The sequence below is a fragment of the Polyodon spathula genome, chromosome 8 (genome assembly GCF_017654505.1).
Source record: "Polyodon spathula isolate WHYD16114869_AA chromosome 8, ASM1765450v1, whole genome shotgun sequence".
NCBI classification, from domain to species: domain Eukaryota; kingdom Metazoa; phylum Chordata; class Actinopteri; order Acipenseriformes; family Polyodontidae; genus Polyodon; species Polyodon spathula.
The window spans coordinates 44,777,209-44,803,922 of record NC_054541.1 but is presented as its reverse complement, the minus strand read 5'-3'; the positions used below and the strand labels follow the sequence as shown (position 1 = coordinate 44,803,922).

At 38.0% G+C, this 26,714-nt stretch overlaps 1 protein-coding gene across 2 annotated transcripts; it reads left to right on the top strand.

Moving 5' to 3' along the window:
* The first annotated feature begins 63 nt into the window (after nucleotides 1–63).
* Nucleotides 64–24,829, top strand: LOC121320018 (protein C12orf4 homolog). 2 transcript variants are annotated; one of them, XM_041258124.1, is made up of 14 exons: nucleotides 64–184; nucleotides 959–1,147; nucleotides 1,555–1,700; nucleotides 2,283–2,464; nucleotides 2,749–2,848; nucleotides 3,196–3,317; nucleotides 3,817–3,923; nucleotides 4,444–4,641; nucleotides 5,015–5,143; nucleotides 7,998–8,069; nucleotides 9,290–9,492; nucleotides 12,201–12,258; nucleotides 14,506–14,573; nucleotides 23,769–24,829. In XM_041258124.1, the coding sequence occupies exons 2-14, from the start codon at nucleotides 970–972 to the stop codon at nucleotides 23,856–23,858; spliced, it is 1,653 nt and encodes a 550-aa protein (XP_041114058.1). In that variant the 5' UTR covers nucleotides 64–184; nucleotides 959–969; the 3' UTR covers nucleotides 23,859–24,829. The 2 variants fall into 2 exon arrangements, with proteins under 2 accessions (XP_041114058.1, XP_041114059.1); XM_041258125.1 differs by lacking the exon at nucleotides 14,506–14,573.
* Nucleotides 24,830–26,714: the final 1,885 nt, after the last annotated feature.

Below are 26,714 nucleotides of genomic sequence, written 5' to 3'. Positions count from 1 at the left end.
TACTGGGGCAAATTTGTTGTGGGCAGAATCTGCTTTCCTGATATTTACTGCATGTTTAGAGATGCTTCCGACTGTCAGCTGATGATACTAGATTCCTAGATTCATTGTTTTTCTGTATAGTTTAGAGATAATATATATATAAGATTGTAAAAAGACAAGCAAAACATATCTACATGTCCGCCTGGTAAGCAGTGTTAAAATATTGGGGTTTTTGTCTTTTTTCATTACTGTGCAGATTTTATTTCAGAAGACAGTTCTTTCACTTTAATAATAATAAGGTATATTTTAGTTTTTCACTTATTTGACATTCTATTTAAAAGTCGTTTGGTGACCCAGTTTTTCCATAATAGTTGGACTTATTATTATTATTATTATTTTTTTTTTATCTGTATTCGTTACCCCAGATAGTACACCCATTGTGTCTTTCCAGCGTTTCGCTCCTGTTGTATGTTTTTTTGTTTGTTTGTTTTTTTAATCTTGTGTCCCCAGCCTTTTTGGGGTTTCTTATCTGTACAAATTCTACTGCATGTTGGAAGGTCCCCCAAAAAAACTGCTGGCAGCAGTAAAATCAGGGCTGCAAAAAGAGGAAAAATATATACGGGTAGTTTACTGGCTGGCAGTTTAGAGAAAGGGTCGTCATATTATAATTGTGTTTTGTGCAGCTCGTTAGGTCAGCTTCCTTAATGCCAGTTAAAAAAAAAAAAAAAGCAAATACTTGCAGTAAAATCTGCCACGTAAGAACAACTCAATAGAATTATGTAGTTTTCACCTGTTTTATGTCTCTTATTTTGCTTATATGTAACTAACCTATAAATTAGTGCAGCTAAATTGTTTATCCTGCTCTACAACATTCAAGTATCTGCTCTTAACCAAGCAACTTTGTTTTAAACTATTCTGGGGCAGCATGTCTGCAATGCACTGTGTTCGTCATTGTTTCTTTTTTTTCTGCCCTAAACAGGACCCATAAGCATGAAAAGAAATAAAGGGAAAGTTGTTACGACAGAAAGAGAGTTTCGCTTTGAGTTCAAGGCGGGGAAACAGTCCTGTGTTCTCAGCGTGCCTGTGGAATTCCCTGTGCAAGACAATGCCTGTGATCTGCATGGACGGCTTATGCTGCTCCACAGTTTACCTTGCTTTGTCGAAAAAGGTAAGGATTTCTTGCTTTAGCTATTGTCCAGTTGCAGTAACTGAAGCCTGCATCAAAAGTGGCAGAGTGACTCACAGGGAGCTATGTTATACAAGTTTAAAGGTGTTATAATCAAGGCAATTAAAAATAATGGCATATACAGTAGCAGGATAATTAGTTTTAGCCAAACTGAAAGTAAAAAAACAACAACTAAACATCATGGTGTGCACGCTGTAACACTATCGTGCCACAAAATCCTGCCAGCATACAGGTGCAATAAATCTCAACACGGACAACAGGGAACAATTCAAAATATAAGGATACATTTTTCTTCCCCTTGCTTATTTTTGTGCTTATTATAATGTATTTTATACATTACATATGTGCGTGTTTTGTCGTTGATGTTGTTGTTTTATTTGTAAAAATAGATTTAAAGGATGCCCTTAGCAAGTTTATAGAAGAGGAGACCAATAAGGATTATGACAGAGAAGCTGACTTAGCCCTGGAAAGGCTCCTAACAGGAGAAGTGGACACTGACCTCTTGACCAATGCTTGGGCAAAGGCATATTCTGATGTAAGTGAACCAGGAGAAGGCTGTGTTTTAGCGTTGCAGCATTGCTTTAAGGCTGCCAGCTTGGGATAGAGATACTAATGTATATCAGTTTAAGCCATTCCAAAACTATGAGCTTCAGTTAGGCCCACCTGAGCCTTTACCTCTCCATTTGTTGAATAAGGCTGACTAATTAAGTCCACTGTAAAACCTGGAATGTCTCATCATACAGTCTTTAGGACCCTTTTTTGACACAAAGGAGGAGGAACCAACCAGTCGTAACCATATAAAGCTACTGTAGCAAGCAACCACTTGGTTGCAAGAAGGAAGAGCTCAGCAATTGTTCTGTGTGTCTAACTAGTTGAATATTGTTAATATTAGTTTATTTCTCTCTCAAAGTTTGCCCATGTACTTAAAAATAGTGCCCATTAGGTAACACAATGTTTACAAAACTGTTTCAGTGACAGTGCCTTATTTGTGTTTGTGTTGTTTTATTGTTTGTTTGTGTGTTATTTTAATGCCATTTATTTGCTCAATATGTCAGTTTAAGACTTTATGAATGTTTGAAGGTTTGGATGATTCCTATTTATTTGTTTGACTCCTCAGACGACACTGGAGCATGCTAGACCTGAGGAACCCAGCTGGGATGAAGACTTTGCTGATGTTTACCATGACCTGATCCATTCTCCAGCCTCGGAGACTTTGCTGAACCTGGAGCACAACTACTTTGTCAGCATTTCTGAGCTCATCGGAGAGAGGGACATGGAGCTGAAGAAATTGCAAGAAAGGTCTGTGCATTTAAAAAAAAAAAAAAAAAGCAAGCTTACAGACATGTAGATGTTCCCAGCCTCAAGTTCCTACATACAGTCTTTGTTATTGAACATCTTTGGTAGATTTTTTTTTTTTTTTAAATCAATGTAGTGAATCTGTTTATTGTTTAATTTTCTTGTCCACTGTTTAAAGTTCCAATATCATAGTTTAACCTTAATAGTATTGTACATGCATTCTTTTCAATTCATGTAAAATAAGACATTATAATACAATTACTTATTTTTTTCCTTGTAATGCACAGACAATCTTCAGAAATGGATACAGTGATGAAGGAGCTGGGAAATACTGTAAGTGATCAGGATGTAAATGCGGTTGCCTCTCAGCATTTTGACTCTCAACAGGTAAGAAAACGAATTGGAAGACATGGTCTTGCAATATATTTAATCTTGGGTGTATGTAATTTCAAGTGACCTATGATAATTTTATTTGGTTGTCACTGCCACAGTGACTCAAAAAAGTATTTGCTTAATTGCATGACATTTTGGCATTCACTTTCTTTGGGATTCCACATACTGTTAATATCTGTTAAGAGTGTATTATGCATTATTTTCTCTTCCCAGTTTCTCTTTGGCAGTAGTCCATAATAGTCAGCAAAGTTGTAGATCTGTTAACTCTGTCATACATTAGTATTAGAATTTTGATTATTATTATTATTTATTTATTTATTTATTTTCTCCTACCTGTTTAGGTACTGGAGAATAAATGGGCCAGTGAATTGAAACAGCTGACTACCATTCAGAAACAAGAATACCAGGAATGGGTGATCAAACTTCACAAGGACTTACAGAACCCTAACAACAGCTCCATCAAGTAGGTGCTTCTTGTTCCATGCAGTTGCAACTGCTATACTAGTACGATACTTCTAATGATATTAGTCAATAGCCTGCCGGTATAGTACTTGTACCTAGTATATTACACATTATTTTATAATACCTCTAAGTATGGGTACTACTACACTTATTATTTGTGTTTGTCTGAAACCAATAACAATTAATCATTATGTATTAATTGGTAAGTCACAGTTAGACTGTATCTAGATAAACATTTATCTGAGAGGCTACTGCATCCACCCATTCATATGTGTTTACCATGCTAGAATGTATGTGGTTATGATGCATTAAATTACAGTTCTGAATTAATAGGGAATGCAGTGTCAGTACGTTTTGATTTTTGGTAACAGGCTGTAAGTAAAAATCCTTGAAGACCAAGGAGATATACAATGAGTGCAGTAGTATTAGCAAAGTTTTAAAAATGTATTAACTTGACATCTGCAGAATGGTAAGCACTGTGTTTGCTTTTACCTTTGAAGCGAGGAGATTAAGGTGCAACCGAGTCAGCTGAGGGGATCACAGGAAGCCAACAAGAGGCTGTATGAGGAGCAGATACAGCTGGAAGAAAGCTTTACAATCCACCTAGGTACAGGTTTACATCATATGGCAGGGAAATGGTACATTTTAATATATAAGCTTCTTAATCAATAATTCTTAAGCCACCATTTTCCTGGACGACATCTTTGCAAGAAAAGGTTTATTAAATGATAAATTCAATTTCAAATGATATGCCAATCAGTGTCTAAGTGACTACCACTTCAAACAATAACTGATAAATCTAAATCTGGAGATAAAATAAGGCGCCCGGATGTCTTTCTTTAGATACTGTATTTGTCATATATATGTGATTTACATATACAGTATATATAATATATATATCTATATATATTATATCTATATAAATATATATATTATATATATAGCTGTTGAAATAATCATAGTCTAGGGAAATATGGAGGCTTTAACTCTGTGAGTACAAATGGTGGATGTAGGTCATAGTGATTTACTTTTTCACAATACTAAGAGAATTTTGGTTTTTATAGCCCTAATACTTGTTTCATTTGGCAAAACAAATGCTGTAAGAAATTTGCTGTAAATTCTCTTAGGTGCACAGTTAAAGACAATGCATAATTTACGACTGCTGAGAGCTGATGTGCTGGATTTTTGCAAACACAAGCGCAGCCATCGCAGTGGAGTGAAGCTGCACCGACTCCAGACTGCCCTCTCCCTCTACTCCACATCTCTATGTGGTCTGGTTTTACTGGTGGATAACCGCATCAACTCATACAGCGGCATTAAGAGAGGTACGGTGCACACCCGCTAACTCAATGTTCTTTTATTTTTCTTTTATAACTTTACTTTTTCTAAAGTTCATTATACATAAATGTGCTCTTATAATCATATGTGCTGTGTGTAAAATAAATAAATAATAACAATTCCCCAGTTCACTGTCCTTACCAGAACCTTGGTGTTCCTTGTAGCGGATAATGAAGAAATTCTACTAACGTAATCCAAAGCCTTTTAGTAATTAAGCATGCCCGTGAGGGGAGCTTGAATGTGCTTGGGAGTGACATTGCTTGCTTTAACTTCCACTTTACTGGGCACAGCACTGTAATGCAGATTGTGTGTTTCGTAGATATTGCGGATCACCAGTTCCTGTTTGTTTGTTTGTTTCAGATTTTGCCACAGTGTCACAGGAATGCACTGATTTCCACTTCCCTCGACTGGAGGAGCAGCTGGAGGTGGTCCAGCAGGTGGTGCTGTATGCCAGAGCCCAGAGGAGCAGCAAGCAGAAAGATCAGCCCGGTAAGGAGACTGCAGGAGGGGGCACCATTGCGTTTCCTATGACTCTTTGTAAATTTGATGTCATATTTCTTTCCCACTAAACTGTGTGGATCAAGCTTTACATATTGTATTTGCAACATAAATTATACATTTTAATTCCGATTTTTTTTCTAAGTAGTATACAGTACTTCTACTTTTAAATCTATACATATTTTCTTTTTTAAACTCCTATGTGGTGCTTCACCCGACATTGACAAATATAAAATATGCAAATATGGCGGATAAAACAACAAGTGTCCCCAGTCATGTCTATCTAATTATAAAATGACTTCAGGGGCTTGACCACGATAAATATTTATATGAACATGACTATAAATATTAAATCAAGTCTAGTTGTTCAGTGAAAATGTCAAATCAAATCAAAGTTTATTTCTGTAGCACCCTTCATACAGGTATCTCAAAGCACTTTTTACAGGACAAAAATAGTCAAATTTATAAAAACAAAACAAACAAACACTATACAGGTTACTTTTTCAAATTCTTTATATTACATTTGTGGTCATTGATTTAAAATATATATATTATATATATATTATAATATATATATATATATATATATATATATATATATATATATATATATATATATATATATATGTGTGTGTGTGTGTGTGTGTGTGTATATATATATATATATATATATATATATATATATATATATAAAATGCAGATAAAATACAAACAGATACAACGATAAAAACTAAAACAGATATATACATATTATAAAAGTGCTAGCTCAAACAAGTATGTTTTTAGTCTTATTTTAAAAACAGAGTGTCTCAGCTTCCCTCTCATGTGCTGGCAGCTCATTCCAAAGTTTGGGGGCTCTATAACAAAAAGCCCTTCCTCTTCATTTAACATTCATTTAATATAACCCAGAGAGAGCACATAAATGGAAAATAATAAAGGACCTAAAATAGAGCCCGGTTGAACAGCACAAACTAATTCAGACAATGCAGATTTTATATTCCCAATTAAAACAAATTGAGACCTATCAGAAGGATAAGACTTGAACCAGGATAAAACAACTGCAGAAAAACCCACAAAATTTTGCATGTGACTGATTAAGATAGCGTGATCCACGGTATCAAAAGCAGCACTTAGATCTAATAAAATTAAAACCGATAAATAACCAGTCAGTGCCAATTAATAGTCTAACAAGAGCTGTCTCAGTACTGTGTGCATGGCGAAAACCAGACTGAAATCTTTCATAGATGTTGTTTTGTGTCAAAAATTGATGCACTTGATTTGCAACTACCCTTTCTAATATCTCTGCAAGAAAAGGAAGGTTTGAAGTAGGCCTATAGTTATGTAGGATTGTTGAAGCCAATTTATGTTTCTTGATCATTGGCTTTATGACAGCTATCTTAAGAGCTGGGAACTAGCCCAGAAGAAAGTGAACCATTAATAAAATTAAGAATATAGGCATTAAGAGAACAAAATATTTATATTTATAATTTAGTTGGAATAGGATAAAGAATACAGGCAGTAGGTTTAATGTGCATGACTATATCATTTAAACCAATTAAGGTCACTGGAGAGAGGGAATAAAAAATAACCAGAATAGGTCTGGTAGGTTCTACTGGGGGTATGTCTTTCATCACCAAAGATATCTGTGAAATTTGATTTCTGATGTTTATAATTTTACTATGGAGATTTGCAATGACTTCATTGACTGAGACTGGCTGCAAAATGGGTGATGGTTTAAACTGTAAAATCTGTACACAAATGGTTTAAATGTTTCATTTAGGCATTGTACGGTAATTTACTCTATGCTGTTACAGTTAAGATAACCACTGTTACATCCTCTTTGGTATTGTCTAATACAATTTCGGTCAAAACATTTGTCTGTAGCAACCATTTCTCTTGTGCTGTAGCCATGTTCATTCGACAAAAGAGAATGATCGTTCACAGATTTCAAAAGAAATACACGCTCACGAGCTGAGTACCCAGAGAGAACCCTAGGAAGTTAACAGCTGGATCCATAATTCCAGATGAAGAGCCTGCAATAATTCATTCTACTATAGGGTGTGTGGTGTAATTTCTGTAAGAATATCATGAGATTATTGTGTATATATTTTAAAAATAACATGAACCCTTTCAGAGCAGTGAATCATAATCCAGGTTTCCGATAAGGGTAGCTGGTAAATCACACAGTAATGTATTGAACAGTTACAATATTTTCATGTCTGCTGTTTTGGAAAGGGAAATTTCTAGGAGCAGATGTGGTCATGATTTCTCTTTTGTTAATGTATTGGTAGGCACTAACCACTTGTAACTGGTCATTTTCTGCTACACAATTACACATAGCACTTTCTGTCTACTTTCTTTCACAGTCTTTCTGTCAGATTATGTAATTGTATTTAAGAAGTAACAAGATTACTGGTAAACAAATCTGCCTGAGCAAAAATAATTTTAAAACATTTTCATTTTTGGTCCTACAACAAAATAAGAATCTATCATCTTTTAAAGGTTGTACAGAACTGCATTTCTGTTTAGGATCTGTCCGGTTTTGCCTATTTTTTTTTTATTTTATTTTTGAGAGTAATAAAGAGTTATACTACTAAAGCTGGGTTAATTTGTATCAGAAAGGTCTAGTCCCTCATTAGATGCAGGCAGTGTTAATTTTATTTATTATAATAAATATTAGAAACCTAACACTTATTTTACACATTTGTTTTCTTATTGTTTCCTGTCTTTATTTTATTTTTTTTTCTGTTTTCTTTGCTATCCATGTTAGAAGTATCTAAAAGTACTAGCTGTCAATTGTTTAGGTATGTTTTTAAAATGTGTTCTTGCCTTTTTTTTTTTTAAGATTTGCCCAGAAATGGTGGTAATGACGACAAGTCCAAGAACATAGAAAGAAACCCCGCCAACATTCTCCCAGGTCTGCAAGAATTAATGTCTTCACTTTTCAAATGGCCATGCAAGCCACTTTTTACATGCATATTACAATAATACCACTTGTAATAAATAGGTGTGTGATCACTATGGTTACATATAAAGAACAGTGGTGGTGTCTTATATTGTAACATAGAGATTACAGTATATAATTAATATACACATGATTTTTAAAATTTATTTTTAATTTTTTTTGAGTGTAATATGTTACAATAGGTCATGTAACTTTTGTAAAGATTGTTTGTTGTAATGACAGTGGACTTGCCATGTGCTCAGCGCAGGAGTAACAGGAACAAGTAAGCCAGAATGGAATCAAGTTTTCTTTGGAAGGCAGTACGATAAAAAAATAATTATTACTTGAATCAACTGTTTGAATAAAGCAGCTGAATACTTGTCAGGCGATTGCAAACAAACATACATGTGTAAACTAACCTTAAAGAGGAAATACTTTAATTGAAGCAAAGTGATTGAAGCGGTTAATCAATTATGAGTTGCAGGAGTCTAACCTGAAGAGGCAGCTAAAACCTTTGAATGCAAATGGGAAATATGTGCTTGAACTAATGTGTGGAGTGAAAAGTAATTGTTTTTATCTGTAATGAACATTTAACCTGGACCTTAATCAAACAATTAACTCTGAACCATGGATTGACAATTACCTCATTATCATTGCAGAAAGGACATGACAAACTTTTATCTAGACCCACAGGTCTGGGTATGGGCTTTTATGAACGTGTGTATTGTGTAAATAGTGATCTGTGTGGAATCATTACAATAAAGGGTATGGTACACCAAAGTCTTACAAAACTGCCCTTGTAGGTAAGGCTACTCTGGTGGAGGTATTGGTGTCAGAATGACAGTGATTAACCTCCACACAGACAATTTTATAAATTCTACCAACAGGTGGTAGTGAAGATTTTTGTGTGGCTTAAACTTAACAAAATTAAAGATTGCCAGCCCCTGATGTACAGCAAATTAATTCATACTATCTCGACCATCCTCTCGCACTACATACATTGCTGTTGTTGGTACAGTAAAGCAACACAAAGCAGGCTTCATTGATGATGATTACGAAGAAGAAGAATTCAAGTCACAGTTGCATCCTTCGGAAATCAATTCTACTATAAATTAAAAAGACAAAAAATAAATATCCAATCCAATAAATATATTTTTTAATATAGATCGATATTGGTGTTTATTTCTTGACAGGCGAATTCTATATCTCTCGGCATTCCAATCTCTCAGAGGTGCATGTCGTTTTCCATCTGTGTGTGGACGACAATGTGAGGTCAGGGAACATCACAGCACGTGACCCTGCAATAATGGGGCTCAGGAATATCCTCAAAGTCTGTTGCACCCACGATTGCACCACAATCAGCATCCCACTGCTGCTGGTGCATGACATGTCTGAGGTAAGTAGAAGGGCTGTTTTTAATATTATTAAATAGTAGCCAAATTAATAATAAACAAACAAACAATGAACAGTAAATTATATCCTTTTCAACCTCTGCAATCCAGTAGGGTAGCCATGGTAGAGCAAAGTCCAAAAGATCCATTACATGTTAATACACTTGCCAAACATCAGTTTTACCAAGAAAACAGAGTGTACAGTGAAGTACAAAGAAACATCTTGGGGTTAAGATATAACCACAAACCTTGGACTTGCAGTTATCCAGTTATTAATTTTTCCAGTATGTACTGTATGAACATACTGAATTGTAGACACACTAGGGTATATTTCAGTAATCTATTCAGCAGCATATCTTAATACTACCTTCCTAAAACTGTCTATGTCTGACCTCTTTCCTTTGGATTTTTTTTGTATTTAGTGGAGTTATTAAGGGGGTCAATAAATCAAACACCAACATGATTAATATAGAGTTAAAAGACATCAGTAGTTAGATCATTGAAATAGACAACATTATAGCTACCAAGACAGGTTCACACTGCTATGCAATGAGAGTCTTAAAATAACTGGTACATTTTAATATCCCTGAAATATTGGAATCTTATTTTAAGGTTATGACGCTGCTGGTCAGCTTGTCATTGTGTCTGACCTCTAGTTTTCAGTTACTTCCTTTTTTTTTTATTGCACTTCAAAATATGTGTACTATATTCCACCAATCTCTTGAGTGGGGGGCATAAAAGTAGAATACTAAAACCGTTTGCTATTGTCCTGATTTCTTCACGTACTTTGAACCCCAAAGTGTAATATTTACCTGCCCCAAAGCATTTGTGTTAGACTTCTAGGTTGAATTCATTTGCTTTTGGTGAGCACTAAACCCAAAGCCTTCTACTACCTTCTAGTTTAATCTCCCGTTTGCAAACCACTGTGTCATGGTTGGATAGTTTAAAAAAAAAAAAAAAAAAACTTGAACTCTGACTTATTTCAGCGACTCGAATCACCACCTACAATTTAAACAATGGTTAACCAAAAGCTTCTTCGGGAAAGACGGAACATCTTCTTATGCAGAAGATTCTCCCTGTAAAAATAAAAAGAAGTAGTAATTATATCCTTTTTCTGAAGCCGGTGATTGTTTCAGTGACTCAATACCGGCAGTACATTTACAAATATATGTTGCGAAAAGTCTGGGAGGAACTAAAATAATGTAGCGGGGGACAGGGACAGGGACAACTTCTGTATAATTTGAGTAGCTTTCCACCGGCCAACTACAGGAAACAAATAGTTGGTCGGAAATGGTAGCGTGTCATTAAAATAGAATTTGATATTACTGACTGCTGAAAAAGACCCTGTGCAAACTAGAGTAACAAGGTTCCTTCTGTGTGAGTATAATTTCATTTAATTTGTATAATTGAACTATAAAATGATGCTTTGTTATGCTGCATGTCATATTAACTGCAAAACACTTTAAGGGTGTTATAAGAGTAGCTGCAGAGACGGGTAGTGCCAAAGGCTTTAAAATACCGGTACAGTTCCAGCAACCTGACCTGCACACACAGAAGCTGAAATTGAAGCAATTCAAATATATGACAATGACATACATTTCAGGCAGTAATTTCAAGCTCTCTTAGCTTAGCCACAGAATTATTTGACAGTAGGAAATCATACCCATACATCAGTGTGCCACTTTTAGACATCCAGCAGATAGAAAACCAACTGGCCTGCTATGATTACTGCAGAGATACACAGTGATATTTCCCCTGTAATGTCTTTATTTATTTATTTATTTAAAATTATTGTTATCTTAATCCCGTTTGCTTTTGTCACTCAAACTTAGCTGTGGTAACTGCACAGGGGTATTGTAATTTTTTTTTTTGGGGGGGGGGGGGGGGGGTCAGCTATGTTTCTATGTTGGTTTAGTTTAAATGGAGGGTTGGTTGGTTGTTCTGTAGTTCCCACTTTCTCTTGGTCCAAACCCTTTTTTACTGGGCTAAAACCACACTGGTCAGTGCCTACCCATTTTATTCATTTCTGCTTCCGTGTTGACACTGAACTGCAAGTAGGAAGATGCATTATAAAGGAGTTGTAGGCGATTTGATTCCGGAAAGCTGCTCAGACATATACACAGCTGTCAGGTTGTAATGCTTCCAGTTGATTTAGGATGTGGTCCAGTGGCAAAGTAAACACATAGCGGAAAAGCTATGTCTCATGGATTCTTGTCACATGAGGTTCCACTTTGCAGTGCAGCCTTTCCCATTATTATACATTAGGGACACTTATAGTTTGATAAATAAGTATGCAACACTTACAATTTAAGATATGAAACTTGGCATCCTTAGCATTTGTGTATTAGAATCTAGCGTGTAAATGGTTGGGCGAATGAAAAATTCTTACCAGGTGAAACATTTTATGAAATTGAAACAACTGTTTAGTAAGATAATTCCTTTAACACACTAAGTCTAGGTCATGCTACTATACATTCATTTGTCCATATGTATGTACGTATGTCATTTTTGTTTTTACCTACAGTACATCTTGAGATTTGCTCATCCTATTGTGATTATGTACTACAAATGATATGTACTGCATACTGCTGAATGTACTATCCTTGCAGATCACACCAAAGGAGAAAGCATTCAGAGTAACTGATGTTTTATAATGTTATATTTAAATCACAGTAGATATTTGTTAATACTTTTTAATCCTGATTGCTTGCAGGAGATGACAATACCTTGGTGTCTCAAAAGAGCAGAATTGGTATTTAAATGTGTCAAAGGTGAGTATTAATTTTGGTATCAGTTACGATATGTAAACACTGCAGGACCGTGCAATAGATACACAAAGTATCACATCAGTGTACTGGGTAAAAAATCTAATCAACACTTTATTGGTTCGTTCTACATTTGTTTATGTACGTATGTAGTTATATTCAAATGAGTTAGTATTATATTTGTAATTAATGTACAAAAATAAATAATCGCAGCTAGTAATAATACATTTAGTACAATATAAAAATGGGAAAGATCAAATTATGTCGTTAATGCATCATCAAAGAGTTCCTTGGATGTCTAAACTGTTTGGAACTAAATGTATCTTTTGTAATCCTCAACTATAAATAGTAAGGTACACCTATGGCTAATACAGTTACAAGTAGAATATCTCTTCCTATTGAATTTGGGATTCCAAATCCTGTTTTTGAATGTGATAACAGGACATTTGAATTTAGACTAAGGGCTTCTGTTTACAGCAAATCACAGCCTAGTGCTGAATCATCGATTACGCTATGTAACACAATTTTTGTTCCTGGGTAGTAAGTGTTATTTCCTAATTGCTTATGCCTCAAAAATATAGAAAATGGCTATTATTCCCCACAAACTTTGCTTTTGTGACCAGGACAGTGATATTTTTGAAGTGTACCTATTTCCAATGAGAGAACGGTCTTTTCGTTCACATAAAGTCAGAAAAAAACAACATATGAATCCAAATTAACATGTATTTATACTAAAGTAATACAAAAATGACTACAAAAGATTTAGGAGTAGTTTTTAGAGATTTACGATTATACTGTAAATCACTTTCACGAATCAGCCCCCAAATGTAGTCTCCCATCATGTTCTCGTTATACTGTCCTTGTTAGCGGCATTCAAATACCAGTATATCCTGGTGGAAGCGCTCGCCTTGCTCCTCCGAGTACGCTCCCATGTTCTGAATGAACTTATCAAGATGAGCATCAAGGATATGGACTTTGAGGGACATCCTACAGCCCATTGTGCCATAGTTCTTCACCAGAGTCTCAACCAGCTCCACATAGTTTTCGGCCTTGTGATTGCCCAGGAAGCCCCGAACCACTGCGACAAAGCTGTTCCAAGCCGCTTTCTCCTTACTAGTGAGCTTCTTGGGGAATTCATTGCACTCCAGGATCTTCTTTATCTGTGGTCCGACGAAGACACCAGCTTTGACCTTTGCCTCAGACAGCTTAGGGAAGAAGTCTTGAAGGTACTTGAAGGCTGTCAACTCCTTATCTAGAGCTCTGACAAATTGTTTCATAAGGCCCAATTTGATGTGCAGTGGTGGCATCAGCACCTTCCAGGGGTCCACCAGTGGCTCCCACTTGACGTTGTTCCTCCCCACAGAGAACTCGGTCCGCTGTGGCCAGTCCCACCTGTGGTAGTGCGCCTTGGTGTCCCTGCTGTCCCAAAGGCAAAGATAGCAGGGAAACTTGGTAAAACCGCCTTGGAGACCCATCAGGAATGCCACCATTGCAGCCTGTTGATGCCATCTCAGAAAAATGCAGATATGTATCCACTTAGGCAGCTGGAACTAAACTGAACTGGTGGGCTTAAGGCCCATGTATTTATACTACTATTTATATTACTGGAAAGTTCTAGAAGTTACTCCAAGTTTACTCAGCACTGAATCTATCTGGAATGTTCTGGAAAATAGGTACATTTCAAAATATCACTGTCCTGGTCACAAAAGCAAAGTTTGTGGGGAATAATAGCCATTTTCTATACTTTTGAGGCATAAGCAATTAGGAAATAACACTTACTACCCAGGAACCAAAAAAAATAAATAAAAATTGTTACACGGTGTTATGTACTGTAGAAGTCAGGCTAAGCCGAAGCAATACATAAGTAGCTTTTTATTCGATCATAGCAGTATAACCCTAAATGCAGCTGGTATGTACAGCTCATTCCAAACATCTAAATCCAGGCAGTGGTTGTAAAAGAACCAGGATGTGCCAAATTGTGGTTTTGAGTTTGACGGACGCCACACAAAATGTATTTTAAAATGTTAAAATTGCCCAAATATGACTAACTTTAACAGGAAGCCAGAATGTTGGCACTGGCAGAGTTGTGCTGAGACTGCCTGCTTCTCAGCTGGTTGAAGGCCATGGCTGAGCTTGGTACCTCGCGACACATCTCTCGGTACATCAATGTGTTATTGCTTATAGTACTTGGCTCTCATGTATGGCAAGGTTGAAAAAAATACTTACTAGTACATGAACATTGTATTATTTTAGGCTTTATGATGGAAATGGCATCCTGGGATGGTGGCATCTCCCGCACAGTGCAGTTCCTTGTACCACAGGTAAGGTCCCAAGCCAGAAGATAAAAGTAATTTGTATTTGAAGGCATATTAAGGGTATTATTGTTGAGGAATGCGCACTGTTTTGGCCTTGTTTCGATACTGGGTTGAAGCAGTTAACATGCCTTACTTAGTATGCAGGGCCATATATGTTAAGACAGTAAGATTGGGTAGTCCTGTGTTTTGGTGAAAAGTATACAGAGCTCACAAACTCAAAGATCAAGCACCTGAAACACCTAGATTTTCTTTACTTTCTTGGTATTTCACAATACTTCTAAAGGCATAGAACATTGAGTTCAGTTGCGGATGAAGTTGACCTGAGATTGACATACTGCAAAGTACATAATTCATCAGTATATATTGTAATGAGGATTTTTTTATTTTTTACTTTCAAATTAAGTTTTCCATATGTCATTGGCTTATATTATTACCTAACAGCTGAATATCCCATGTCAGGATCCCAAGAGGCTCATAAAACCCCTGGCATGTTGTAATTTCCCACAACCTGTTCGTGTTTTAACAGCAGGGTGAGGAAACCAAAAAAAAGCAAAGCCCCTTACACTAATTAAAACATTATTATGCCATTGTTGGCACTTTTAGGTGTACATGTATTGTGAACTTTACCATAAGCTACATTCTCAAAATTTAAGAGTGGTAGACAGGTGGAAGTTATGACGTCAATTGGCCTGGGAAATTAGAAAGTGGACCAATTTTCTTGGCTCAGCTGTGCCTGTAGTACCGTTTTACCGTTTCTCAGTTTCTGTGTTCCCTGTGTTCAGTTTGTAGAAGCAGTAAACGTCCTTGAAAAAGCAGGAAAAAACAATGATCTTCTTTACAGTCTTCACGGGCGTACATGCTACCTTTCTGAATAGAAAAATGTATTCTCCCCCTGTTTGTTTTTTTTTTTTTTTTTTTTTTTTGAACAAATGTTTTTTTATTTATTTAAAGAGAAAAGAACAACATGGAACAATACATAACACAACATAATATAAAAACACAAACACAAACCGCCCCCCTCCATCCACCCCCCCCGTTAGTGCCCCCTTTCCTCTATGGATTTCATCGCACTGGATCTTATAATAATGACCTGACAATGGTCGCAGCTGCACTCCATGCCTCCACAGTCCGTCCTTCCGTCCGTCCCCGGCACCATGGATTCGGGCAGTAGACAATTCCATATGGATAATGTCAAGGAAAGTGAGGAGCCAGTGTTGCCAAGGGAGGGAGTGGGGCGGCTCCCAGCGGAGCGCCAGAAACTTTTTAGCTGCTGTGAGGCCAGCCAACCAAATCCTCTTCCGTTACCGTGAGAGATCGAGAGTACAGTCATCATTCAGGAGACGGACCCGAGGAGAACATGGAATATTCATGTTAAGAATAGTGGATAAGGATGAGGATACTCTGGCCCAAAAGTGAGCCACATCTGGACACTTCCAAAACATATGTAAAAAAGTACCCATCACATTTGAAAACGTCTGCGAGGGGTTAAATATACCCTGTGAAAAAAATTGAAATGAATCATTTGATTATTAGGGTTACTGGAAGCCAGATTTATGTTGTCCCAGAGGGTTCCAGCAAATCTCGTCCTCTCCAAGATTCAGATCTCTATTCCATACAGTAAAAAGTGCTAGAGGTTTATAAGAGATCTTTAAAAGAGAGCTGTAAATGACTGTAGCCAACCCTTTTGTTTTGCCCTGTTTATCTAATAAATTGAGAAGTGGGCGTATAGGCAGCTGTGCTCCCCAGGGAACACCATAGGCACGCATTGCAGAACGGAGACGTAAATAGATAAAGAAAGAAGATCCTGGCAAGTTATAGTGAAGTTACAAATCATGGAACGTACTCAGACCATTGTCATTAAAAATATCCGCAAAAGTATGTATACCATTATTACTCTAATGTGAAAAAGAGAAAGGAGAATTGCCTGTGAGGAGTTTGTAGTTATGGAAGATAGGTGAATGGGAATGCCATTTAGTTTGGGAATTTGTAAGCTTCTCTACCAGACGCCCATAGCAATGAGAAATTATAGGGCCAAAGCGCAATTTACACTGTCTGAGGGGGACATTGGCGTAGATTAAATCTTGGAGTCTATAAGGGGAGATTATGTCTTCCTCAAGAGGACGCCAAGATACAGGAGTATCAGGAGCAAGCCAAACAGAGATTGGGCGTAGAATAAATGAGTAGAAATAAAATTTAAAATTCAGGAGAGCCAAACCCCCCATGGATTTTTTGCGTTGCAAAGTGGAAAATTTGATGCATGGTTGTTTCCCTTTCCATATAAACTTGGAGATTCTTGTATGCAGTCTATCCCAGTACCCTGATGGGGGAGATAAAGGAATCATTGAGCTATAAAAATTAATGCGAGGAAGCATGTTCATTTTTACGTTGGAAATACGAGCCTGAAGAGAATTAGGAAAGTGCATCCACCGGTTCAAATCTGTATTCATCTGCTTAAAGACTTTACTAAAGTTTTTTACTGTGGTATTATGTAAAGAAGGATAAATCTCAACACCCAGATATTTGAAGTGTTTAACCAGTGGCACTATCGAGGGTATGTTGGTTGTTGTCATTGCAGAATTTAAGGGTAGCAATGCAGATTTAGACCAGTTAACTTTGTATCCAGACATTGCACTGAAATCATCGAAAATAGTCAGCAGATGAGGTAAGGATTGGGAAATTGTCTATGTATAATAATATATCATCTGCATACAGCGATATGTGATGTTGGGTATTATTGACAGAAATATGGGTAGAGTCAGTCGATTGACGGACTGCCTGAGCTAGAGGTTCAAGAGATAGGGCAAACAACAAGGGCGAGAGTGGACAACCCTGACGAGTGCCCCTAGAGATAGCAAATTGGGGAGAACACGATTGGCCTGTCAAGACCATTGCGGAGGGATTGGCATATAAAAGCTTAACCATATCAATAAACCTGGAACCCAAACCCTTATAGTCCAAAACTGACCACAAATAATCCCATTCGAGTCTATCAAATGCCTTCTCAGCGTCTAGTGAGGGAACTGCACATGGGGAAGCAATGTCAGCAGCAGCATGTACCATATGTAGGAGATGGCGGATGTTATCAGACTCAAGACGAGTTTTAATAAAGCCTGTCTGATCATGATGTACTAGTTTGGTCATATAAGCCTCAAGACGATGTGACAGCAGTTTAGCATACAGCTTGTTGTCTGATCAGTGATAGAGGTCGATAGTTCGCACAGGAAGTGGGATCTTTGTCCTTTTTCAGCAAAAGAGATATAACTGCGCTATTAATATCTCTCCAAAATGAACCCTTGTCAATAGCAGAGTGTATCATATGCAGACAGGCTAAAAGAATTGAATCTGTTCAGTCTTGAACAAAGAAGTCTACGTGGCGACCTAATTCAAGCATTCAGAATTCTAAAAGGTATTGACAGTGTCGACCCAAGGGACTTTTTCAGCCTGAAAAAAGAAACAAGGACCAGGGGTCACAAATGGAGATTAGACAAAGGGGCATTCAGAACAGAAAATAGGAGGCACTTTTTTACACAGAGAATTGTGAGGGTCTGGAATCAACTCCCCAGTAATGTTGTTGAAGCTGATACCCTGGGATCCTTCAAGAAGCTGCTTGATGAGATTCTGGGATCAATAAGCTACAAACAACCAAACGAGCAAGATGGGCCGAATGGCCTCCTCTCATTTGTAAACTTTCTTATGTTCTTATATCGAGCAACAAGGGGCCTAGTTGGGGCCAAAAAGTCAAATAAAGTTCAGGAGGGAGACCATCAATGCCAGGGGATTTGCCCTTCCTCATGTCTTGTAGTGCCTCCCGCAGCTCAGGTAAGGATATGGGAGCACCAAGCACGGCTGATTCTGTAGGTGAGAGACGAGGCAGTTGAAAGGTTTGAAGGAAATTCATATACTGCTGTCAATCATGTCTAATGTCAGAACTGTATAATTAGGAGTAGAATAAACGAAATGAAGAGTTTATCTTCATAGGATCTGTCAATAATGCCCCCTGTGAAGATTTGACAGCAGGGATATCTGCAAAACGTTCATTGTTGCGGAGTTTCAAAGCCAACAGGTGGCTAGGTCGACTGCCATTGAAGTAATAGTTTTGTCTAGACCTATGTATGAGAAATTCGGCACGATGTCTAAGTAGTACATTTAGGTCTTTTCTAAGCAGATTAACTTCCAAGGCAATAGAATCAGAAAAGGTTAGTTGTTGGGCAAGTTCTAAAAAAGCTAATTTGGATTCTAATTCAGTAATTTTGCTGAGACGAGACTTATGTAATTGAGAAGCAAATATGGTGGAATTATCCTTAATAAAGCCCTTAACCACATCCCATAAAATGTGGGGGTCATCAACTGAGCCACAATTGAAAGTAAGGAACTCCTCCAATTTAGATTGAAATTGCGTTCGAACAATTCATTTTATAGCAGCGTGGAATTAAAACGCCAGCGGGGGGCACACTTAGGCCTATTGGCCAGTACGATTTTACAAAAATGTGCATGATGATCAGATAATGACATAGGCAATAGCTCAGCAGTGCTTATTGAGGGAAAAAGAGCCTGAGAAGCAAAAGTCAATTCTGGAGTATGATTTATGCTTACCTGAAAAAAATGAAATTCCCTAGCCGAAGGGTTGAACACACGCCATATATCTACCAGGGCCAAATCCGACACACATTTTCTTAGAGCTGTGAATGCCAAAGACTGGGTATTCATCTCTTGTGACTTTGATCTATCAAGCATACAATTATGGTAGCATTCATATCTGCACTGAGAATTATCTCAAATTCAGCCAGCTCTAGCAGAGATTCCGTAAGTGAGTTAAAAAAGTCTGGATTGAGCGTAGTAGGGGCATACACCGATACAAAGGCAAATTTTCTACCTGAAATAATAGTTTTTAGAAATGTCAGTCTACCTAGATCGTCACGTCCTGATCCCAATATAGAAATCTGAAGATTTATTCGCAAGATAATTAAAGCACCTTTAGTTTTGTTTTCTGCAGCAGAAAGAAGCTGCCACATAGTAGTATTTATTGGCCAACCTAGAAACATCATGTTGCATTAATGAGACTCCTGTATCATTGCGACATCTATCTTTTTTCTACGGAGCAAGTCCAAACAGCTAGTGCGTTTTGAGAGAGTGTTTAGGCCATTTATGTTCCATGATAGAATAGAGATATTAGTCATAAGTATCAAAAGTCAAAACCAATGCCAGGATCAAGCAGATAGTGGTTTGCATGAATAGAGTGTCTATACCAGCAGCTAGCGGAGAGCAGAAAGACAGAGTGTCAAAGACAAAGACAGTAGTGCAGACCATAACCCAACTCCTCAAGAGGGCACCAACCCAACCCCCCCCCCCCCCCCCCCCCCCCAAAGTAACAACAGAACCACCCCCACCCCCCCCCCCCCCCCCCCCCCCCCCCCCAACCCCCCCCCCAAATCCAAAATTAGGAAGAGAAGGATCCTTTGAAACGTTGGGTGATATTGGAATCGGTGACACTTATACAGGCATAGGAGCGCAGTCAAAACACCACGGGGTGACATCTACCTATAATACAAGCAAACATAAAAAAAAAAAAAAAATTCCCCCTAAAACACAAGTAGTAATAATAACATATCTTTTAAAATAAATAAATTAATAAATAAATAAAAAAAAGTTAAAAAAGGAAAAAAAAATTAAAAAAATACATACTTACAAATATAGACCTCTATGCCACATGAGAACCAGCCTCACAAGTGTAGAGTCAAATATACGTATCTTAAAAAAAAAAAAGTTAGTGCAAGTGCAAAACCCCTGGGCACCCATATATAAGGCATAATCAGGTCAACGGACATCGCAAATTGCACCAACAAACATATATACGTATCTGATAATGGCTGCAAACATCATGAAAAAATAGCTTATAAACAACTTATTTGACTATGAAAAATAAACGTGTAGTCTCTACATAGGCTGTTTGTAACAAAATATGAGCCTATGCTCAGTTCACAGTGGATTACAAAAAGCGAGTCCAGGGTCCTTTTGAGCAAAGTTATGAAACACAGAATCAGTAACTTACTCAGTGCTGCAGGCACAGGGGAAAAAAAAAATCCTATAGTTATTGGAAAGAATAACTTATTATTATTCCCAAAAGAGAGTCTCACTGATCTATCCGATGATGGGGGTGATTTTGTCATGCAGGAAATCTTCAGCTTCTTGTGGCGATTGCAGTAAGTACTGACTCCCGTTATGAAGAACTTTGAGAACAGCAGGGTACAGCAGAAAGCTGGGGACACCAGCCGCTCTCAGAGATCTTCTCACCCCAGAGAAGGCATTTCTCATGTTCGCTATCATAGGGCTAAAATCCGGAAAAAAATTAAAATGGAGCCCGAGGTGGAGCGAACAGGACCGCCTTTCCTATTCTCCTGCAGGATGACTTGGCAGTCTGTATAACACAGCAGTTTAAAAATAAATACCCAAGGCCTGTCACGGCCTCCAGTTTTGTTGCTGCCGTAAATACGATGTGCATGCTTCACTTCAAACTCACGCTGTGCCAAACCAGGAAATCAGACAGGGATTGAACGTTTCGCAAATCCTATGGGGTCGTCTTTCTCAACCCCCTCCTGCAGATTTACAATACGGATATTCGACCTCTGTGATCTGTCTTCCAAAGAGACCACCTAGCGTTCCAGAAACTCCAGTTTCCCATCGTGAGCATTAAGCATTTTCTTTTGTTCTCGTTGCTCGGCCGCAACCAGATCCAGTTTCGAGATAAGCTTCTGAACAGTCGGCATCTGGATCATCAAGTCGGCTCTGAGAGCAGAGATCTCGGTTTTGAAAAGCAAGGCCTGTTGCTCCATTGACTAGGAGAGCAGCTCGGCCATCTTTGCTAGTTCAGGCGAATCAAACTCCCTGAATTTCTTCCCTAATGGAGACGTGGATGGCGAGGGAACCAGCTTCCTACGAGCACTCGACATTATGGGTGAGTTATAGTGTGAAATAAAATAAAAAATAACCGGGGGAAATATAAAATATGCTAAATAAAGGCAGTGGGGAGTAGGAGCTCTAACTGTTTACTACCATCCAGCTAAACAGATCACGTGATCAACCCCCTGCTCCAGTTTTCAATGATAAAAAAGGAAGTTATGCAGAGTAATAATTCTAAAACAAGACATGCTGTGCATGTGAAAGTTGATTTGCCATCCATACTTTTGGAATTGCACAACACAAGGTAGCTGGAACAGTTAAAGCACCACAACTGCCAATACCCCATAAACTATTTAAGAACTTTATAGAAAGAGTCATGATGTCACTGTATGTAGGCATTGCCAAAAGCTTGTCCACTCACATTCATTCAAAGAGATACAGCCACACGTGGACCAACGTTTAGGTCTGCAGCCAATTCCATGGTGTGTGCGTGTTATCTTACAGTAATAAAAAGGTTAAAGAATGGGATACTGGCACAAAGCAGTGAATTATTTCAAGGCTAAAAGGAGCCTTTAATATAAACAGTTCTGCATACGTACCTTTGAGTTATTTTGTTGGTGTCCTTCTTGCGAGTAGGTAGAAGGAGGTAATCTTTTGCCAGCATATGTAACATGAAACTGTATCTGTTTTAACTCTGCAATGTGCTTTTTAAAGGAGATTATCAGACTGGTCCTTGGGGGTGCTTTGAGACGCATTTAGGGTTGTTGCTAGGGCTTTTTACAAAAACATTTAGAAAATACATTTTTTAAGCATTGTGTGGCAGAGCAGAGCTCTGCCCTATATAAATTGGCAGGGATAAATTCCCCTACCTGCCTGGGTTTATTGTATTCAGGTGGCTGGGGTTGATTGGAGTAATTAACAATCAATCAGCACTCAGCCACCTGACATAAAAGAAGGCCTCAGCTTCCCATTAGGGAGAGGAGGGAGCTGAGGAAGCTAGTAGACGGTTGTGCTTGCTGTTTTTGGGTTTGTGATTTTTGAATTTTCTAATCCAGTGACGGCATCGCCCAGCCTGGAAACCTTTATTTTTGTAAGTTTTGTTTTGTGTTTTGTTATTTGTGTTTAAATATCTTTGTTTTTGCCCTTGTGCCCTTTTATTTTGTGTTTATATATAATAAGTATTTTTTTTTTGAACTGCAGTCTGTCTCTGGGCCTCTATCCACTCACCAGCCTGTCACACCTTGCTTAAACATGGTGACAGGTTCAGCATATACAGCTGGCAGCAGGAGTTGTTAGCAACATTTGAATCTGGTAGCATTTCTTCTTGACACTGTTGAAAATAGTGGGTCATTCAACTTCTGTAGCTTTGTTTTCCTCATGACAGCCTTGCAGAGATATATATATATTAGGATATTATATATCTATATATATATATATATAAATACAGAACATGGCATTATCTGTTTATATACATTCATGTTTATTTCCAAACCAAATGTAATTTATGTGTTTTGGGGTATTTTTCCATGCTGAAAAATATAGAAAAAAAGGAAAATGGGATTTCTAATGCATTAATGGCAAGTATTGCTATTGTTTTACTAATTATATATATATAATAAAAAATAAAAAATATATTGATCTAAAAAAAAAAAAAAACAATGTTCCCTGTAGTCTGGATGTCGGCAGTTCGAATCCAGGCTATTCCTTTGCCGACCGAGGACGGGAGCTCCCAGGGGGCGGCTCACAATTGGCCGAACACCGCCCGGTGGAAGGGAGGGTTAGGTCGACCAGAGTGTTCTCTGTTCACCATGCACCAGCGACCCCTGTGGTCTGGCTGGGTGCCTGCGGGCTTGCCTGTAAGCTGCCCAGGGCTGCGTTGTCCTCCGAGTCTGCAGTGTGTAAAAAAGCAGGCAGCTAACAGCACACACTTCGGAGGACAGTGTATGTTCGTCTTCGCCCCTACACAGTTAGCTTAGGGTTGGTAGCGGTGAGCTGAGGTAATAAAAAAAGAATTGGACGCTACTAAGTTGGGGAGAAAATAACAAAAAACTAATTCCCGACTACAAAATAAAAAATAATCAAACATTGTCTCCTTTTTAATTTTATAATATTAAATGTCTACACTGCGTTTATTCTTAACTTTCCATGACCCCAGTGTAGAATGAACACTGTAGGGTGTGTATGCAGTACAGCTATGACATTTATTTCCACTGGCTCCCAGACAGTCCCTGGCATTTATAGGTAAGTTGTCAGTACACAGTGTTAACAGTAAGTAAACAGCAAGTGTTTCTTCTCTATTTGCAGAGTATCTCAGAGGAAATGTTCTACCAGCTGAGCAACATGCTTCCACAAATCTTCAGAGTGTCCTCGACTTTGACCCTGACCTCCAAGTGATGACATCACAAGGAGAACAGCTCAGAACAACAGAACTGGAGGAGTTAGCTTTCCAGGTTTAAAGACTTACTAGTTGTTAACCCTCACAAACTAGTGTTTTGGATCATACATCACTACATGGTCCAGTGGTTAAAGAAAAGGGCTTGATATCAGGAGGTTCTTAGTTCAAATCCTAGCTTAGCCACATCCTTTTACTCTAGTCTCTGTAAGTTGCTTTGGATAAAAATGTCTACTAAATAATAATAACCACCTTATCCAGGCTCAGTATTGTGTGTCAGGACCAAATATATTTTCCCTGCCAGGAAGCAGTGTTCCCATATAATGGCAATGGTCAGTCTGACTGATTTCCTGTTTAATGAATTTCGCGTACAAATCCTCAACAAATTTATTTCTGGACTGCTTGGAAGAGCCAGGTTTAAGCAGACCCAGGAACGAGAGGGTACCTAGTTTGTAATCCTAATGTCCTGTCATTGTACTGAGTTGTCTAGATATGTATATTTGTATGTTATGATGTCTGTTCTGAAAATGAAATCAAATTATAATATGTATGCCATTGTGGATACATTTACTGGTGTGCTCTAAATAAATATTTAAACTTTACACAGCAACAATTTTCCAGATTGATAGCAGAAACATGTTTTTGTTTTGTTTCATTTTAGCAATGCGCTATTATAAGTTTCTGTTTTCCCCCAGGTCTTTTCTACTGTTTTATTGGATTAGATGCTGAAAATGTGGGATGTCCATTAAAAATTACCATTTGGAGGGGACTCCCAAGTGACGCATCCAGTAAAAGCGCTCCATGTGGAGTGCAGGATGTGCCCTATAATATGGGGATCACAGGTTCGAGTCTAGGCTATGTCACAGCTGACCGTGTCCAGGAATTCCTAGGGAGTGGCATACAATTGGCCGAGCGCTGCCCAGGTAGGGAGGGCTTAGGTCAGCAGGGGAATCCATGGCTCACCACACATCAGCGACCCCTGTGGCTGATAGGGTGCCCGTGGTTCTGCAGTGGAGCCACCAGATCTGTGTTGTCCTCTGGCGCTATAGGTCTGGTGGCCTCACTGTGGATCCCAGTGTGTAAAATGACAGATTGGCAGGAGCACATTTTGGAGGACGTGTGCTCCAGCCTCCATTCCCCAAGTCAGCAAGGGACACAGAGTCTGCCCATAAACAAATTGACCTATAAAATATTTAACTGCTAGCTGCCAGTATGTCTTTATAGCATTGCTGAATTTGCTATTGTTCTTGGTGGTTTTCTCAGGAACAAATATGACATCTGTTCTTTTGATTGTTTGTTTTATTAAAGTGCCCAATCATCTATTTATTGTACCCCCATTTTTCTCCTCAATTTGAATACAAACCAAACCCAGGCAAGTTTTCTACCCAGCCTATGGGAGGTCAGTAACTTGGCACAACGAGGATTTGAACCTGCAATTCACGAGTCAAATTGCCACCCCACACAATTCTTTTACTAGGCCAGAATGCCTTTTCCTTTTATAATTATTAACACGCCGGCTTTGTTCTTTTAGCTTATCAATCTGAACTGGTAGGACATTACCAGATGATAAGAGCTGTGATTGGCTTCACATACAATTACTGATGAAGCAGTTTAGGCAATTCACTGCTGGTGAAGAGATCCAATATGGAATGAAATCATGTCACTAAATACTTCACGTTCATGGGATATTGGGTTTACAGACGTGACGTTTTTGTGTTTAGCAGTGAAAGCCACATTTATGCTGAAGCTATTCTCATGTAAATGTTACTATGAAAGCTCTCCTAGGAATTGGACAGGCTAGTTATACAGTAAATCAGTTGGCCACTTAGCAGTACTGATGTAGATAAAAACCCTTCACTGCAGAGGAATGAAACTTGGCAGGTGGAGACAGTAAATGATCGACATCAAGATTTTTGCTCTTTTCTAGCCTTGGGAGTACTGAGACAAACTACAGTGAGACCTGTTGCATCCACTTTCTGGAAGAGTGGACATGTTGACACATTGATTAGACCCCAGAATTCTCAGTTGCGCCATGGTACAAATATATGATGGGATAACCAATGTACTGACAAATCTGTCTTCACTTGTTTGCACTTAGGGTTTTTTTTATACAAGAAGAAGTTCAAATAAAAAGCACACCAATGTACTGAAAAAGTATGTTGTGAAAGTATCACAGTGGTAATGTAAACACTACATAATTTGGAAAATTTGACAGTCTCTGTTGGCTCCTAACTCTATCTGTTTTTTGTTGACCCAAATGGCTATTCGGACATACTGGTTGACGTACAGCTATGTGATAACTCTGGGACAAGTGTATTACAGTAAAGAGAAGACGAAAGCTGTTACTCTGTGATTTTTAGGTTGTGCGTAGCCCTGCTAGATGTGGGAGCCTGCAGGTCATGGGAAGAGCTTTTTTCGGTGCAAGAGTTTGATGAGTCACATTATATACACCATATTTCTGTATTTGTATATATTACTGGAGCATCACAATGCTGCAAACATTTAAATTGGGTTTATGAGATGTGATGTTCAATGGTTCAGGTTACATTTGAATAGAGCATTTTTTTCAAAGGATGGTTTACTAGAAAGTCTTTTTGGATTATGTTCTGGAAAGTTTGAAACATTGATGGGATTATTTTCTTGTGAATTATTTGTAAATTTAATAAGAAACTGAAATATAGATTCAATCTGTTGTTCTTAGACAATGATACAGTATGACGTGGGTTTATAAATATTTGGCTACATGGTTTATTAAGCTTAAATCAATCTTCATGAACAAATACTGTACTTAATGCTTTATGGACAATTTAATGAATGGTTGAATGAATCTTTAAAAATTACTCCATTGATGTAAGGTG

What these genes read in the sequence shown, in the direction of transcription:
- LOC121320018 (XM_041258124.1), top strand. Translation starts at nt 970, where the DNA reads ATGAAAAGAAATAAAGGGAAAGTTGTTACGACAGAAAGAGAGTTTCGC. An exon ending in GGGCAAAGGCATATTCTGAT is followed by an intron (nt 1,701 to 2,282) that starts GTAAGTGAACCA and finishes TTGACTCCTCAG; the next exon opens with ACGACACTGGAGCATGCTAG. An exon ending in TGCAGTTCCTTGTACCACAG is followed by an intron (nt 14,574 to 23,768) that starts GTAAGGTCCCAA and finishes CTCTATTTGCAG; the next exon opens with AGTATCTCAGAGGAAATGTT.